The sequence below is a fragment of the Phocoena phocoena genome, chromosome 14 (genome assembly GCF_963924675.1).
Source record: "Phocoena phocoena chromosome 14, mPhoPho1.1, whole genome shotgun sequence".
In the NCBI taxonomy this organism is placed as follows: domain Eukaryota; kingdom Metazoa; phylum Chordata; class Mammalia; order Artiodactyla; family Phocoenidae; genus Phocoena; species Phocoena phocoena.
Window position 1 is genome coordinate 77,242,327 of NC_089232.1, and position 17,489 is coordinate 77,259,815.

The window sequence follows — 17,489 nt, forward strand, 5'->3', positions numbered from 1 at the left end:
ACAGAACACACATATGTATGATTATTCACGCTTATAATGAACAGAATAGCTGAAACATATGATTTTTATCTTTAAGTAGTGGCATTCACAATATTGGGAAAGAAAACTCCACAGCGCATATGAAAGCTTTTTTTTTCTACAGTCTTAAAATGAAGATTAATAATTTATCTGGATAATAGTTTCTACACACGTTTTTTCCTCAAATATTCAGATCGTTAAGTACCAGTGCCGTCCTTTCCCAAAACACACTTCATGAGTGAAGTGGAAACCTGATTTTCAATGCCACTGGGGTTATTAAGAGCATTTTGGAAAGTTTATCCGCACACAGAGAGATTTGGTTTGGTGTTTACAGAACTGCATGGTTTTACTGGACAAGACGCTCGGGAGAAACTGTGGAGAAGTCGCTTCTGAGGAAAACACAGAGTTTTAGAATTAAAAAAATAAAGCTGTTTCCGTTCACAGATTTAAAAAAAAAGAGATTCTGACTTTTCTCATTAATTCTACCAGAGGGAAGAAAAAGTTTCAATCGGCTACAACCCTGGCAATAGCAAAGGGCGCTAAAAATAGACAAAGTAACAGTCCCAGGCGCTAGGTGCTTTGAGGGAGAGACTACCTGGGACTCGCGGGAGTGCGGTGGCTGGGGGCGTGGCCTAGGCTTGGGCCACGGGGGCGGGGTGGGGCGTGGTCGAGGTGGGCTAGCCCTGAGGCTAGGGCCGAGGCCAGGCCTCAAGGGGCGTGTCAGGGGCGTGACCGAGGCGGGCTCGGGGGGTGGGGCTAGGGGGCGCGGTGGGGCGGAGCCACTTTGCGCCTGCTGAGAGACCCGAGTCTGGCCGGAGCCTCTGACAGATTCCCTCAGTTCGCTGTCATGTCGTTCACGCAGCGCGCGCTGCAGGTTGTGGAGCTCGGGGAGCCTGCTTCCCCTTTACCGCCTCCTGACGACCCTGATTCCCCACCACCCCGTAGTAAGCGGCCCCGTCTTGAGGAGCCCGGTGGTGTTTCTGAGGCGGGCTGGAGGCTGCCTTTGGTGCCTCGCTTGTCTGAGGTGGAAAAAGCCTGGGAGTCGTCGGCCAGACCCTTCAAGGCGCTTCTGGTTTCAGCCAAGGAGATTTTTGATAACTCCACAGACTCGCGTGTGGAGAAATCTGTCGGTGAGAAGCAGATGTGTAACCTGGTATGCCAAAATAGCGGATTTGAGATGAAGAGTTGTTTGCGGTCTCTCCCCTCACAAAGTTTTGATTCTGGTTTGAAGGCTTCTAGAACGTCTTGTGAACCAGGGCTGTATGACAGAGAGTCCTTCGGTGTGCATTGCAGTGATAGATCTGGAACAGAGGCTGGTCAGCTGCCCAACGCCTCTATACATGATGGACAGGCAATTAAAAACGATGATGGAAAACGATATTTACCCCGGGGGAGAGACAATAGCCAGAAAGACAATAATTGCACAAAACAGACAGAAAATTCATTTTTAGATGTTACCTTTTACAAGGAAACCATATCAGCGTTTCATGATATTAAGAACAGATGTAAAGCTGACAGCGTTATGCCATCAAATAAAAAAGAAAATAGCATTTCAGCATCTACACTAAAAATATCAAAATCTCAAACCCAGCCCAGCATGGAAATTGCCGAACCCAGCTATTTCAGAGATAGCGGCACGATAAGTATCCCTGAGTTTCCAACTGATTTAAATAGCAAAATGTCTTCTGTCTATTTAAAGGAAATAATGAAGAAAAATGACAAAAATGAGGCATATGTGAGGGATTTCACAAACATTCACTGGTCCCAAAATAGACCTGATGTTAAGAAGCAAAAGTTACAGGATGATAAAAAAGTTGTGGATGCAGAAAATATTTTTTCTGAATGTTATGGAAGTAACCACCAGTCACTCAGCAACCAAAGTGTTTGTGCGAGAAAAAAAGACTTGATCAGTTTACACTACTATAATCACTGTAGTATCAAGTCTGGTGCAATAGACTCTGCAAAGAATTTCACTATAAAACTAGAAAATGCAAATTGGGAAGAGGCAGAAACATGCCTGGACAGCTACATATCTACCAGATCAGAAAAATCGAAAAGCTGGGACTGTAACATTAGACATATTTTGAGAAAAAATAGGAAAAATTGTTGGATTATGGATAGTTACAAAACTAAATGTGAAAATATGAAAACAACTGGAGAAATATTGAATTTGCAACAATTATTAGAAACAGATCTTTTAAGCAAAGAAAATTATCACAATACAGAAGTCATGAAAACACATGAAAAAAAATCAAAGCCTCTCATGATAGAAACACTGGGTAGTCAAAAAGCTTCAATAAAAATTTTTTGGTTCAAAGGTAAAGGAGAAAACGATAATATGCTACAGTTGAGATGTTATACTACACAAAAAGACTTTCATTTAAGCAGTATTTTTGAAAATTTCATTACAGGAATTTTTTATTTCCTTAAAAGTATTTCAGGAAATCAAAAAGATAGTAATATCTTAACCTGGTATGGAATTTTGAAGTGTAAAAATCAAATTGATGTTCAAAATCTAATAACTAGGAATATGAATGTCAATAGAAATAATGACATTTTAAGCATATATTTACAAACCAGTGTTTTAGACCTTCTAAATATTATATTGAAAACCAACATAACATCTTTGCTCAATAACTTTGACTCTTTAACAATAATTGAAAATGATTCTAAATTAGAAGAGAGATGCATTTTCAAATGGGTAATATATTTGAATTATCCAAAAAACATTACAGTGAAAAAACTTATCAGTTCCTCCAGTATGACAATTAAAAACATACACTTTCCAATTTTTGAAACATATGAAAAAATTCCCCTTTTAATGGACTTTGATGACATCGATGAAATTTTTTTGACAAAAGAAATTAGTTACAAGAATAAGAGTTGTCCTGAACGGCTCATGAGTGTGGGAAACTGGGTTCACTGTAGTCCTAAAACTGTTAAAACACATGTTAAGTCTTGTCCTCAATTTATACAGATCCAGAAATATATTAATAAAAAAACTTATGAAATAAATATGCAGAACCAAGATTTGTATTCTGAAGGAAAACAAAAGCATAATAAGATCAACAGATTTAATTTTAAATGCATATTTGAAGATTTCTTCAGTATTAGGCAACAGGCTATACAGGCAAGCCACGACAAAAAACACAATGAACAAACCAATCTGACAACTATAACTCCGGTGCTAAATTTTGGGGACTTGATAAGTGAAATTGAAGAAAAAAAATGTGACTTAATTTTGAAGGAGGAAGTAAAAGTCACAGCACAAAGTTTAACAAACAGTTGCCAAGTTCATGAAGATATTAAGATAGAAAAGGAAGAGAAAAAGAGTTTTTATTCAACGGAAGGCATATTTTTTGTGCAACCAGTTTCATTAATGAATAAGAAAGTAAGTGTGGAAGAAACTAAATATGTTAATCGAAATAATGTAGCTGACAGAAATGAATCTGAGAATATTTTTCAAGAAAGTGAGTTAGCTAATTCAAAGCATTTTCATCCAAAGAATGACTCTTCAGAATGTTTTAATCTTCAGTTTGAAACTCATTTGAGTGTTGGGAACAATGAATGTTTTCAGGACTTATCTGCCAAGTGTTTATCAAGAGACGCTCTGACAACAGTAAACGATTTTGAGATGAAGAGTAAATTTGATTTAGTACTTGAAGAACTCCATATGTTTCATGAAATTAGTATGGAAAATGAAATTCTAAGCACTGTGGAAACCAACAATGGGCAAGAAAATTACTTTGTAGAAAATAATGATGTTGTGGAGGTAAAAACGGAGATTAAAAAAGGTTTGAAAATGGGTACAGAAAACAAAATACGTTCATCTTCTTTGCTCTGTGATACGATAGCAGGGCCTAATATGCATGAAAAACACCAAAGTTTATTTAAATGGAAAAAAGTACCCAAAAATGGAGAACAGGAAGTTCCTAATGAATATTGCTGTCTAAGAACATCAGAGGAAGAATTACTCTACTCTACTTCTAAGGAAGGTATGAAATTAGTTTTAAAATATACTTTCTGAGTTAAAAGAAAATGCTGCTTTTTTTTTTTCTTTGTAGGCCAAATATATAATTTTGGCAAAAAAGAAGATAAGGTATAAGACAATGTTTATTGATGCATTATTATTTTTCTATAAAGTGTTGTTCAAACATTAAATAACATACTGAAGTTGATGGGAACAAGTGATGAAATTTTTAAAAGGAGCTTTGTCCTGTTTTACTTATCTAAATATTAGGAGCCAATGGGAGGAAATATTCCTGAAAACGTAATTTTTTTATAGTATTAATATTTTATATAAAAGTTACTTTTTGCTATAACACATTGATCTTTATTTTTAGATTGTGAAAAACCTTCACCTGAGAGACCAGCTTTTTTCTCTGATGAACTTAAGGAAGAAAAATTTAATTATTTACTGAAGGGAGGTAAGATTTTTAGTTATTTTCTATAATACTTTCTAAGATGATTATTGCATTTTTGTACTTTTAGCATGAGGAAAATATACTTAGGGTGTTAACAAATAAATACATGATTTAATACTTTGGTAAACATTAATAATTTACTGATGCAAATTCCTATAGTTAAAAATTAGCTAAAATTAAAATATCATTTAGAATGTAATTAGAAAATGCACTCTAAAACTGTTTAAATATTTGCAGTGATGCATTGCAATAACTATGATAAAATAGGTGTTTTATATATATATATGTATATATACATATACATATATATATATACCTAATATACACATCGAATGTATGTAACATTAATTAGCAAAAATGAAAAAGGCATTTATCTAAGTTGGATTTATGTTGATGTTACTCCCAATTATACGTTTATTATCATTGTTTTCTATTCTTGAAAGATTATGAGGCTCTTTACATGTACATTTTATGTAGTGATTTTGAAAGAAATTAGCATCATTTACATATATTAACATGATTTAGGACTATGGTGTTTAAACTTGTGCTTACTATAGAAAATCAAACTGAAGAAAAGTTAACCAGCTAACCTTATCCTTTGCCTAAGAGGTGTTTAATATCAGAATGAGACACACTAAGTCTAACACCTGTTCTAACTTGCAGTACCAATGGGGGTGAGGTAAGAGTTGGATTAAAATTAGGGAATTATTTTCTGAATAACTACGTTTCCATTTGGTCAGAAATTGCTGGTATTCTACAATAAGACTGGATCTAGAAATAATAATCGTGTAGGTGAAGTATATTTACCAAAATATCTTCAGTCATGCATCATTTCTCAAAGCATTTCTCCTGGCTTCTCATCAGTAGAATTGCTGTCCCTGGTACTTTTATTCAGACACTTCAGAATTGCATAATTTCCTCTTTTCTTAGCTTACAATGAAATACTCTTAAAAATTAATCCAAGTCCTTGGAAGATCAAAAGCCCATGGGAAATCTCTTCTCCCACGAATAAAGGAAATAATTAAAGGAACAATACTCTTTAAGACTAAAAGTGGGATGGTGGAATTGGCCTGAAAAGGATAGGGTTTGTTTCTTCTAGGACAGGAAGAAAGGAAGAAATTGGGTTTAGGAACATATTCTGTGATAGAATAAAGGAAGATTAGGGAGCACAAACCGTATTGTCATCCTGATGTTAATTGTGGTAATAAAAAGGATATTTGAGGCAGATTAAAGTGTGTGCCTAAATTGGGAAAGAAATGTTACACTTGTTGGAAATATCTGAACCCACGATAGTCTATTGTGCCTTCACAAGGAAAAGTTCCTCCTTGTTATAAAATATGAAAAATAATGTGTGAGGTCAGCCACAGTTATTTAATACTATGTTAGGATCGTTGTTTTGAATCCACTTTCAAAGTGCATAAAAATGGAATGATCTTCCTGAGGCTTGTTAAAATCCGTAGTGTTAAGGGAAAAGTTGGGAGATACTGTGAAGTGGGGATAATACTGGACTAACTGCCTAGGGAGAGTGGGTGCCTGCTTATGTAGGGTGATTTTAAAGGTATTGGAAAACTTCTGATTGTACAGAAATGTTATTGATACCTACCCACTTGTCATCATGATGCCTCCAATTAAAATTTTTACTACTAATATCTCCAGGGTATCCTATCTCCCCTTGTCTCTCTCTTCTCTCTTTGTTGTATGGAGAAGGCAAGTACTTTGAGCGTGTTAAATGCCAGCTAGCCAGTGTGCCAGGTGCTTCATATACCATTTAGCACCAATACTTCTCTAATTTTATTTTTTTTTATTTTTTATTTTTTTAGCGTTACATGGGCCTCTCACTGTTGCGGCGTCTCCCGTTGCGGAGCACAGGCTCCAGACGCGCAGGCTCAGCGGCCATGGCTCACGGGCCCAGCCGCTCCGCGGCATGTGGGATCCTCCTGGACCGGGGCACGAACCCGTGTCCCCTGCATCGGCAGGCGGACTCTCAACCACTGCGCCACCAGGGAAGCCCTACTTCTCTAATTTTAATGTGGATATATGTCAGCCAAAGAATGTCACTAGTCACCGATTCTACAAGCATTGAGTCATTAGCCACTGCACTTGCTGACCTGTAGCACACCCTGAAAGGAGTTCAGGGAAGAGATCAGGAATGAGACATTCTGTGCTCTGGAAAAACTGGCAGAACAGGCCTTCAGATAGATATTTTCAGGGGAAAATTGTATGAATCCAATTTCTGGCATCTTCCCATACTTAGAAAAGCACTAAAATAATTAAGATATCTGTTCCTCCTGACTAGCAGTAACCTTCTACCAAGATGTGTGTGTGATTGCAGGTACCCCTTCTCCAAAATCACATATATGCTGACCTCCTCCCTTACCTCTTCAGAGCTATCTGAGAGGCTGTATCTTGGGTTATGGTCCACAGTAAGTCCCCAAATAAAACTGAAACTCACAGCTCTCAAGTGAGTTTTTATTTCATCTGACATATGAATCACCTGGGTGTTTTATTAAATGATTCTGATTTTGTTGTGTAGTAGGCTCTAAGATTCTGCATTTTTATCAAGGTCCTAGCAAATGGAGATGCTGCTAGACTTTGAGTTGAGCTGGAACTTTGAGTTACAAGGATTTAGAAAACAACTGATTTGGCATTATTTCCAAAAGACCACTAACAACCTTCATGACTTTTTTCTTTAACATTGATTTCTAAAATGAGCAATTTCTGGTATGATGCTTGGATGTTTAGAATTGTTACACAATACAAAGCAGTAAGTTAATCTAGTATATAGCAATAATAAAAGGGATCATTATTTATTTTTAAAAAAAGGTAGGAAATCCAAGGAGACAAAGAAGCATATTCTTATAGCCACAATTTAATGACTGTTTAAGGTCATGTGCTTTGCAAAAGACCTGCTATTGATACAAATTGGTTCAGTGATTTCCCATTTCCCATCCATTGCAAAATTACCAGAAGTATCTATTGTATTAGAATGTGAAAGAGGAAAGCTATACTTTGAAAAAGTAATCAAGTAGACTAATCATAGCTTTTTTCTGAAACAATAATTTCATAATAAAGGTGTACACTTAGCATAATTGCTGAAATTACCTAATTTATAACCAAATCTAGTGTATCACTCATGATCCAACAATTTTATTTTAGACCATCCTTTTTCATTTAAAAAAATGAAAAAATCTAGCAATACATTCTTCCTCTTATTTTTATAATTAACTTTATAATTTTAATGTTGAATAAAATATCATAAACTGATTTATAGCTATTTTTGTGTTTTCTATTTACATATAGCTAAATTTTATATTGTATTTCATTATTGTTTACATAGATACACACAGATTCTATTTGATTCAGCTTAATAGAAATCATGCTGTTTACCTTTTATCATATTTAACGTTAGGTTGATTACACTGTTTTTAGCATAATGTGCTGTTATGTTAAGGTCACACTAATTCGTTAAAGCTTGATACATCTTTAGCTTTACATATGTACCCTACTGTTTATTTTTTTAAAAGTACTCAAAGTAAGAGGTATTTTGTTAATGAGAGGTACTCATTATCAAGAGTAATTGATTCTGCTTGTTTGGTTAACTGATTTAGTAACATATATACCTCCATGAAATGGTTTGAACTTTTTAGAAAATGTTAGTGTGATGTTAAATAAAAACTTCAAAATTAGAGCCCTCCATTGATACATGACAGATGAAATACATTTGTGCTCTATTATTGATAATAATCTCTATTAGAAGCCAAATGTAATTATTAACAGTATAGTCTAGTAACTTCTAATAGAAAAACAACATGGTCTTTACAACCACTACATCAAGTTAACTTTAAAACCTATATAGTTTTTGTTGTTGTTGTTAGGTCAGATTTCCTGACTGGAATGCTGATTTTATTTAGCTGCTATTTTATTGTATGTTTGGCAAGTTACTTAAATTTTTTGTGCTGAGTTTTCCACTTTTAAAAAATGGAGATTGGAGTAAGTTAAGTAATGCATTCAAAGCACTTAGCTCAGTGACTCAGTAAATGTTGCTAGTATCATGATTAGAAGTTAGTAAAAATTTTTAAGCATAGAAACTATGACTGAGTTTTACTCCCTTATGTACTTTTATTGTCTTATACTTTTAGGTGGTAACTTTTCATATGGAATTTCAAGACTACTACCTCTTAAGACATGCAGTCGACCAATCAGAATTGGTTTGTCAAGAAAAGCTAAGCTTAAACAACTTCATCCCTATCTGCAATAAATATGTGACGAGAACTTAGCAGAAGGTATTGGACTCTAATACTTCAAAACATTTCACATCTATAAATCTTCTGTTTCTTTCTTTGGATAAATGCTTCCTTCCAGCTTAGGAGTTTTGGGCTTTCTTTATTATAAAATATGGAGAGGGTTTTGTGTGTATGTATCTAATGTGTGTATCTACCTTTAAATGTTATAAAATATTTCTTTAGTGTCTCATATTCACATTAAAAAAAACAATGTTTGGGGCTTCCCTGGTGGTGCAGTGGTTGAGAGTCCACCTGCCGATGCAGGGGACACGGGTTCGTGCCCCGGTCCGGGAAGATCCCACATGCCGCAGAGCGGCTGGGCCCGTGAGCTGTGGCCGCTGAGCCTGCACATCCGGAGCCTGTGCTCCGCAACGGGAAAGGCCACACAGTGAGAGGTCCGCGTACGGCAAAAAATAAAAAATAATAAAAAAACAATGTTCACATTAAAGGCTTTTCATAATCTTATAAAATATGTCAACTTATGTTTCATGACATATGTATATAAAGCTTTTGTGGAGAACATTGCTAGTGTTTATTGATTTCTCAAGAGGATCTATGACTCACAAAAAGGTAACGAACCACTGTTCAAATCCACTCTCCCTATTTTTAAAGTGAAAAAAAACCAGAAGTGCAAAGAGGATGGGTACGTTTTTCAAGATCACTTAGTCAGGATTGGGATAGAGGCCTTCTCTTCTGTAGCAATTTTTTCACCTTTCTTTGTATTCACTTTCTAGTTTTAGTTTCTCCCTCCAGAGTCTATCTTTGGCCCCAGAGCAGAATTATGATCATGTAGTTATTACCTACTATTAACTTGTTTATTCATAAAACAAAAATATTTTGATACTCCTGCTACTGTATCAGGCTCAGTAATAGAATACGTAAGAAGACATGTATAAGACTGGCCTTGTGGAGCTTAGTTTCTGTACATAGAGGAAGTAAATGATATACATAATTTAAAGGTAGCCATTAGTAGAGTAATACTTTTCAAAACACTTGGCAGAGAAATAACAATAAAGTGGGCTACTTAGCAAAAAGTAAGGAAAGAGGGAAGCATCAAGAAAAGATAAAAATCAAAAAGCATACAATAACAAAAGGAAGACTGACATATCACTTCACAAAATAAATATGACTGGATTAAATTATCGTATTACAAGCCAAGGTTCTCAGACACATTAAAAACCATTTCAAACTCAGCTCTATACATTAATTTTGATCCCTCACCAGGTACTTTCTAACTTCAATATCCTGCTCTAATTTCTGGGTTTTCCCCCCGCAGAACTCATCACCTTCTCACACACTATATAATTTATATCTTGCTGGAATACAAGCTCCTTGAAGACAGGTTTCTCTCCCCTCTCCCCACTAATATATCCCAAGTGCCTAGAATAGTACCTGCCCCTTGTAAGTACCCATAAAATATTATTTGAGTATACGAATGAATAAAGTTCTATACCTGCTCATAATAGCTATGTCTTTTTGAATTCTTTTTTTTTAATATTAATGTACTTTTTTAATGAATTTCTAATTCTTATTTATTTATTTTCGGCTGTGTTGGGTCTTCGTTTCTGTGCGAGGGCTTTCTCCAGTTGCGGCAAGCGGGGGCGACTCTTCATCGCGGTGCGCGGGCCTCTCACTATCGTGGCCTCTCTTGTTGTGGAGCACAGGCTCCAGACGCGCAGGCTCAGTAGTTGTGGCTCACAGGCCTAGTTGCTCCGCGGCATGTGGGATCTTCCCAGACCAGGGCTCGAACCCGTGTCCCCTGCATTAGCAGGCAGATTCTCAACCACTGCGCCACCAGGGAAGCCCTTTTTGAATTCTTAATAGCTTTATGATCTTGGGAAAGTCTTTATATCTAAAAAGGGGATAATAATATCTCATGGGATCATTGTGATGATTAAATGATCTAATACATGTGATATATTTATAACAGCTCTGATAGAACTCCTCAGTAATGAATAACAATATACTGATACATAGGAAATACTCAATAATTAATAACTATTTAGAATGTTTGACTTGTTCTTTACGTTTTTTCCTGTATCCTGAATTACGTTATCTTTAGGAGTATGCCTATTCCTTTGAGTCTGATGAAGATATTCCTTTAACTTTTTTTCTACGTGGGTCCTCATCTTTCCTTCTTTTTATTATCATTATAAGTCCCATGTTGGATTTTTCTTTTATCTTTATACAAGGCAGATCTCATCACAATCAAGGTTTGTCTTCACAAGCCAAGGTTTGTCCTTTTCCCTATTCCTTGTTGCTGTGTGTAAATACTGAATTTTGTTCTCATATAAGTTTCTCTAGGGCAAGTTTTTGTGCTTCGAGTCTTATTCCTAATTTTAGGAGGTTTTATATATGCTTTCATTCTTTCTCTAATAAATAGTATATAAATTTACAATCACTATTGGTTCTTTCACACTCTGAACTACGTGATAAGTTTAAATTCCTAGCACATACTGCTGCAGTGGTTTTCCATGCCACTACCCCACTACTACTTTGATTTGTAGAGCTTTTCTCATTAAAATTTTGAGGAAGATTACACCTCCTCAAATGGAAAATTTGCTCGTGCTAGTGTCATTACTCAAGGACACCTTCCCCCAGTACCACCTACCCAAACACACATATGCACACAGAAACAGGCCCCACCTTCCCTCTTCTCCCTAGTTCTGTGAATTCTTGTCTCTGGAATTAGAAAGTTGGAGGATAGGAGGGAAGTAACATTTTGGCTCTTTTGCTTTTGTCTTCATAGCCAGGTTTGAAGAGTCTGCATTGAGGGCTATGGTAGAAGACATTTAAAATTGAAATCCACCCTCTCTCCACATTGTTCTTTTTATGTTTGTTCTTAAAATGTAAAAGTTGAATGCTTTCAGATCAGAAGAAAAATATTCAAAGGATGAAAGCCACTTCAAAAAATACTTGCTTTTATTCAACCTTAGAATAAATCTCTGTGTTACTTCAGTTTAAAGTAACAAGCTTTTGGATGCATTAACAGTGAGCATGAGAAGAGAAGCAGAGCCTTCCATTAAATCAACTTGAAAAAGTTATGTTGATAGTCAGTGCCTTAAGTATGCAAACTTCCAAGTTAATGTCATCCATTTAACATTATTTAGTTAATCAAAATAGAAAACAAAATATGTAGTAAAGTTGATCTTTAGTTCCATCTAAATGGCCACATGAAAGGATATTTGTAGAGTCAGCCATCAGTTTGGGAAAATTTTCTAATAACAGAGACATTATACATATTTACATAGACATACAGTAGTTTGTGACAGAATTTATACTACTAAAAATTATCTTTTGCGCTACGGGGACCAGGATATAAAGATACCAGAAGGGTTCTAAATTATATTTTTTCCATATAGTTGTAAAATATATCACTGAAGCTATCCTTCACATATTCCCATTTCATGTTTTTGTTGCTGTTGTTTTTGTTTTTAAGCATGGGCACATGCTATAACAGCAAACTGAGAAGAAATAGTCATTAAACTATTTTACCTATCCGGGGTACGGGCAAAAGAATAAACTCATAATCTAAAAGTCTCTACAATTATGTTTCTGTAATTTAATAAATTTTATAATTTTGAGCACACGTAATTCAAAAAAGAAAAAAAAGAAGAAGCCTTGGGCTTCCCTGGTGGCGCAGTGGTTAAGGATCTGCCTGCCGATGCAGGGGACACGGGTTCAAACCCTGGTCTGGGAAGATCCCACATGCCGCAGAGCAACTGAGCCCATGCGCCACAACTACTGAGCCTGCGCTCTAGAGCCCACGAGCCACAACTACTGAAGCCTGTGCGCCTAGAGCCTGTGCTCCACAACGGGAGGAGCGACCGCAATGAGAAGCCTGCACACCTCAACAAAGAGTAGCCCCCGCTCTCTGCAAGTACAGAAAGCAATGAAGACCCAATGCAGCCAAAAATAATAAATAAATAAATAAAATCAAAAAAAAAAAAGAAGAAGCCTTGAGGACCTCTTCCCTTAACTTCACTCATAACTGTTTACTCAACATCTCTACTGTGATGTCTAATAGGCATCTCAAACCTAACGTGTCCTGAACTGAGCTCCTGATATTTCCCCGCAAACCCCTCCTCCCACAGGCTTTCTCATTTCAGTGAGTGGCAACTTCATTCTTTCAGTTACTCAGGTTAGAGATCTTGGAGTCATTTTTGACATTTTTTTCTCACTACGCACAGCTGGCCCACCGCCAAATCCTGTTGGCTTTAGCTTTTCTTGCCAGGATGATTGCAGTAGAGTACCAGTTGGTCTCCTTGCTTTTAGTACTTGCTCCCCTTCAATCTATTCTGAACACATTAGCCAGAATGATTCTTTAAGATATGTCATAGCACATCACAACTCTGCTCAAAACTTTCCAAAGGTTTTCTGACTGACTCAGAGAAAACGCCGCAATTCTTACTTTCATGTACAAGGGTATGTGATGATTTGACGCTCTCAATTCCCTAAACTCCTCTCTACTATTTTCCCCTTTTTCATTCTACTGAAACCACACTGACCTTGTTTGTTGGATACATTAGGAATGTCCCTGCCTCAGGGCTTCTTCACTTGCTTTCTTTTCCTGGAATGCTTGTTCCTAAAATACCTGTATAGCTTGCCGGCACTCGCTTCCTGTGAAAGAAATGTCACTTTCTCAGTGTGGCTTTTTCTTTCTGTTAACATTCATATGCCCCTTCCGTGCTTTTATTTTTTCCTCCTTAATACTTTGCCATTAACAGACTATGTATTTTACTTATTTATCTTGTTTATTGTCAGCCTTTTTCACTAAATTTTAAACTCTGGGAGGGCAAAAGTTTTTCTTATTTGTCACTGTGTTTCCAGTGCCTAGGAACTGGCTTGACACAATAAGTATTCAATAAGTGTTAGCTGAATGCAAGAATCAACAAAGTGAACAAGAATAGTTTTGTCTTAAATGTATCACTTTGATTAAACTTTTCTTCTTGAGGCACATAGTTCTGCGAGTCCTGGCATTTAAAGTTCTCTTCCCTCTTCTTTGCTCTACTTTGTTGCATTTTCCTCTTGAGCCAAAGATGTCAAAACAAAGCTTGAATCTAGATCGCTTACTGTGTATCTTTCTTCAGAAATTCGGCTGCTTGGCTTGTCAGAATGTTCAATGTCTTCCTCTTTTTTTTATGAAGAGAAAAATAAGGTGGAACAAAGTAAAAGCATATATAATTTCTAAATAATTGTGAAAACAATTATAAAAATACTTCTCAAAATTCAATGTCCTATCTCTTATCCCATTTAAATTTTTTATAAAATGAGTTTAATACATTTAAATTGCCTAAGTACGTATTCCCTTTGCATTAGTAAAAAAAAAAAAAAACAGCTATTAGAACAAGTTTTTATTTATTTTTGCCTTTTTACTTTTATGTTTTCCTTCAAATAGTCTTTTAAATTTTATTTGTTTTTGAAATGTTAATATCTAGACATGGTACAAAATGCAAAGGATAAAGAAAAAAAAGAAACAGTGAATATAAGTACTTCTCTTACTTTTTGACACTCAGTGATCCGATTTTTCTTGATGGAGGAAACAACTGTTAACAGTTCCTTGCCCCTACATATTTCTATGAAACAATAACTTTTTATTATTAATAAGCACATAAAGTATTTTTAGTTGCTATCTGTTCTGTAACTAATACTTAATATTAGTAATACGTAATTTTTTTTTACGTAATACTTAATACTTAATAATTTTTTACGTAATACTTAATAAATTCAATAATGTATGTATTTCAACATGTTAAAAATTTGAGATTAAGAGGAGAAAAAACTTAATGCTAAAGGAACTGAAATATGAAAAGTCAAATGGGTTTAGTGTATCTGACATTTTGACTAAAATAACCGTTTTTAAAGCAACTATAGTAATTCTGATTTAACTTTTAAAAATAGTCTTAATACCAATTTAACATAATATTTATATTTCAATAAACATAATTTTATTGACATACTTAATTACATAATCCGTATGTCTCCTTCTTCTTAAGAAATCTTTGTGATTGATTCTGCTGCCTGGCTAATTGCCGTTGCCTTTTCTTTCCCTTATGTCATTGCTCTACATTCAGTAGCTCCAATTCCTACTCAGTTATTTTGTAATCTTCCATGTATATGTATATATCCCTTCTCTTCTCAGAGTCTTTATTTCTCTTTGTCCTTCCCTGCCTCCTTCACTAGAAAAAACACTCTTAAGAGTCACTGAGGACTTTGGCCATTTTTCAGAGTGCCTTTTCTCTTATTTCTTTGCATTGCTAGCTGCCTAGCACCTATGATACCTTTGCTTTGTGATAATACACTACCTCTTATTTTCCTGACCATACTATTTTTTTTTAACTCTCTGATTTTTAGATATAAGCAAACTCCAAAGTTTAGCCCATAGACTTTTGCTTTTTACTTCTGTATTGTGTTCCTTAGAAATTTCCTTAATTTGATGGGATCATTTACCATACCAAATTTATGGTTTAGGTGCCAAATTATATCTTTCTCAAATTCTAATTTCAATTGTATAACAATAATAAAGAAACCTAATATCCATTAGATGTATGCTATGAGTCAGGAGCTATTCTAAATCTTTACATATATTAAATCATTTAATCCTTAAATAACCTCACAGATTTCTCTCTCTGTTTTACATTGTGAGTTTAAATAACTGGTCTAAGCTCAAAAAGTATTAACTGAAAAATTAGAATTTAAACCCAGGCAGCCTGCTTCAGGGCCAAGGTGCCTAACTGGTATCGGATACTGCTCTAATTTCCACATTGCTACAGGTCAATAACTTCAACTCATATCCGAAATCCTATCAGTCATCATTCACTCTTCTACCTGACATTTATTTTGTGCTATCAAATCCTGCTGCTTTCTTTTCCTAAGGAGTTCTCTGACCTATTCATCCTTTCCCATTCTTTTTATAATGTGACTTGACCTAATGTAACTTTCTGGGTGATCACCCCACAGCTTCCCTATAACTAAACTAGTCTGTTAATGCTTCACTTTCTCCAGCTAATATTTTCCCATTTTACTAATGCTCTTTCCACTCTTAAAGTGCTTTCCTCTCTTGCCTATTTAAATCTTATCCAGCCTCACATTACAATCTCTATAATGCTTTCTCCAACTATTTGAATGTGTTATAATTACTATGAACCATAAATAACATTAGCGCTTTCTTTAAAAATTCACTCATAAAACATTTATTACACCTGTCATACTATTTATCTCTTCACCTATCTAAGCTTGTGCATAGGCATCATATTAGGAACTTCTTTTTAGTCTCTAGAGCACTTTATCAGTGTCTTGTATTCAAAAATGTTTATTGATTATATGCTGAATATTAATATAGCATTTATTTCATGATTTTTTATGCTTGGCTTTGTATTTTTATTGATAAATCTACTAAGTTTGTAGCCTTTTTAGTTTGCAGAAGAGAATATAGCTAAATCCAGTGGGGCTTTTGGACATTTTTGTCTTTGGCTCTTTCTTGCTTACTCTGTCTCCCTCAGAATTTAGGCCAGCTTCAAAGCAGAACCCAACTTTTTCCTCACAAGGCTTGTATAAATGCCTTTTAAAACAAACAACACCTACTTAAATTAATTTACACACTTTTTTTAAAAAATTAATTTATTTTTGGCTGCACTGGGTCTTCGTTGCTGCGTCCGGGCTTTCTCTAGTAGCGACGAGTGGGGGCTACTCTGTTGCGGTGCGCGGACTTCTCATTGCGGTGGCTTCTCTTGTTGTGGAGCACGGGCTCTAGGCACATGGGCTTCAGTAGTTGTGGCACGCGGCTCAGTAGTGGTGGCGCACGGCTTAGTTGCTCCGCAGAATGTGGGATCTTCCCGGACCAGGACTCGAACCTGCGTCCCCTGCATTGGCAGGCAGATTCTTAACCACTGCGTCACTAGGGAAGCCCCTTATTGTTTATTCTTGATAACGCTGATTTTCAGCAAAACTTTATGAAATTTTTATGTACTTTCACCTATAGGCAAAAATCAATGTTTTATAAAATTATATTTTGTGTCTTTTAAAGTTTGTTTCACAAAACAATACCACACAAATCTACCACTATTCTAAATGCTACACTTGGAATGATTACCCTCAGCATTACTGTTATTGTCATTATCAGCCATCAAGTACCTTTATGAGTAGGACAACTTGCTATAGGACATATGGACTTCGTGTGAATAACCAAAATTTAGAGGCAGCTTATTGTAATGGGGCAGAACAAAGGGTTCTTTCATAGCCTGCTGGGTGGATCAGAGTCTTCCAGCTGCTACTTCATTTTCTAATCAATTTAGTAGCATTTTGCTCGAACATTTTATATACTTTCACAAAATTTCTCTACACGTCTAAATCTCCTCCTATTTTGGGAGTGACAAACTTATGGATAGAAAATTTTAATTTGCATGTTGCAGAGTGGTATAGAAGTTAGCTCAATGTATAATTCTGTGTACATACTGATTTATTTCTCTAAAACAGACTTAAATCACATATATTTTTTAAACTTTTATTTAATAATTAAAACTTTTTTGACAGGAAAGAAATTTATTTAAGTGAACATATTTTGATTAGAATGCCACAAAGTTGGACTTGCATCTAGGAATATTTTCGAAGGTGCTGTATACATAGAAAGTGTAATAGCACCTACGATTCACGAATATACAATGTTATAAAGTTGTATGCAGCTGAACATGTGTTTATCTGAAGAGATATAACACTCTCATGCTAGATTAAAACTCTTGTTAAGAAATGAGAGTATAGTTTTATA

At 35.5% G+C, this 17,489-nt stretch overlaps 1 protein-coding gene across 1 annotated transcript in view; it reads left to right on the forward strand.

Annotated features, from left to right (window-relative positions):
- Positions 1-865: 865 nt before the first annotated feature.
- Positions 866-17,489, forward strand: part of RAD51AP2 (RAD51 associated protein 2) — a 128,652-nt gene continuing 112,028 nt past the window's right edge. The window contains 3 exon segments of the mRNA XM_065890860.1: positions 866-4,013; positions 4,362-4,445; positions 8,582-8,725. Of these exon segments, the coding sequence (XP_065746932.1) occupies positions 866-4,013; positions 4,362-4,445; positions 8,582-8,725 (3,376 nt within the window).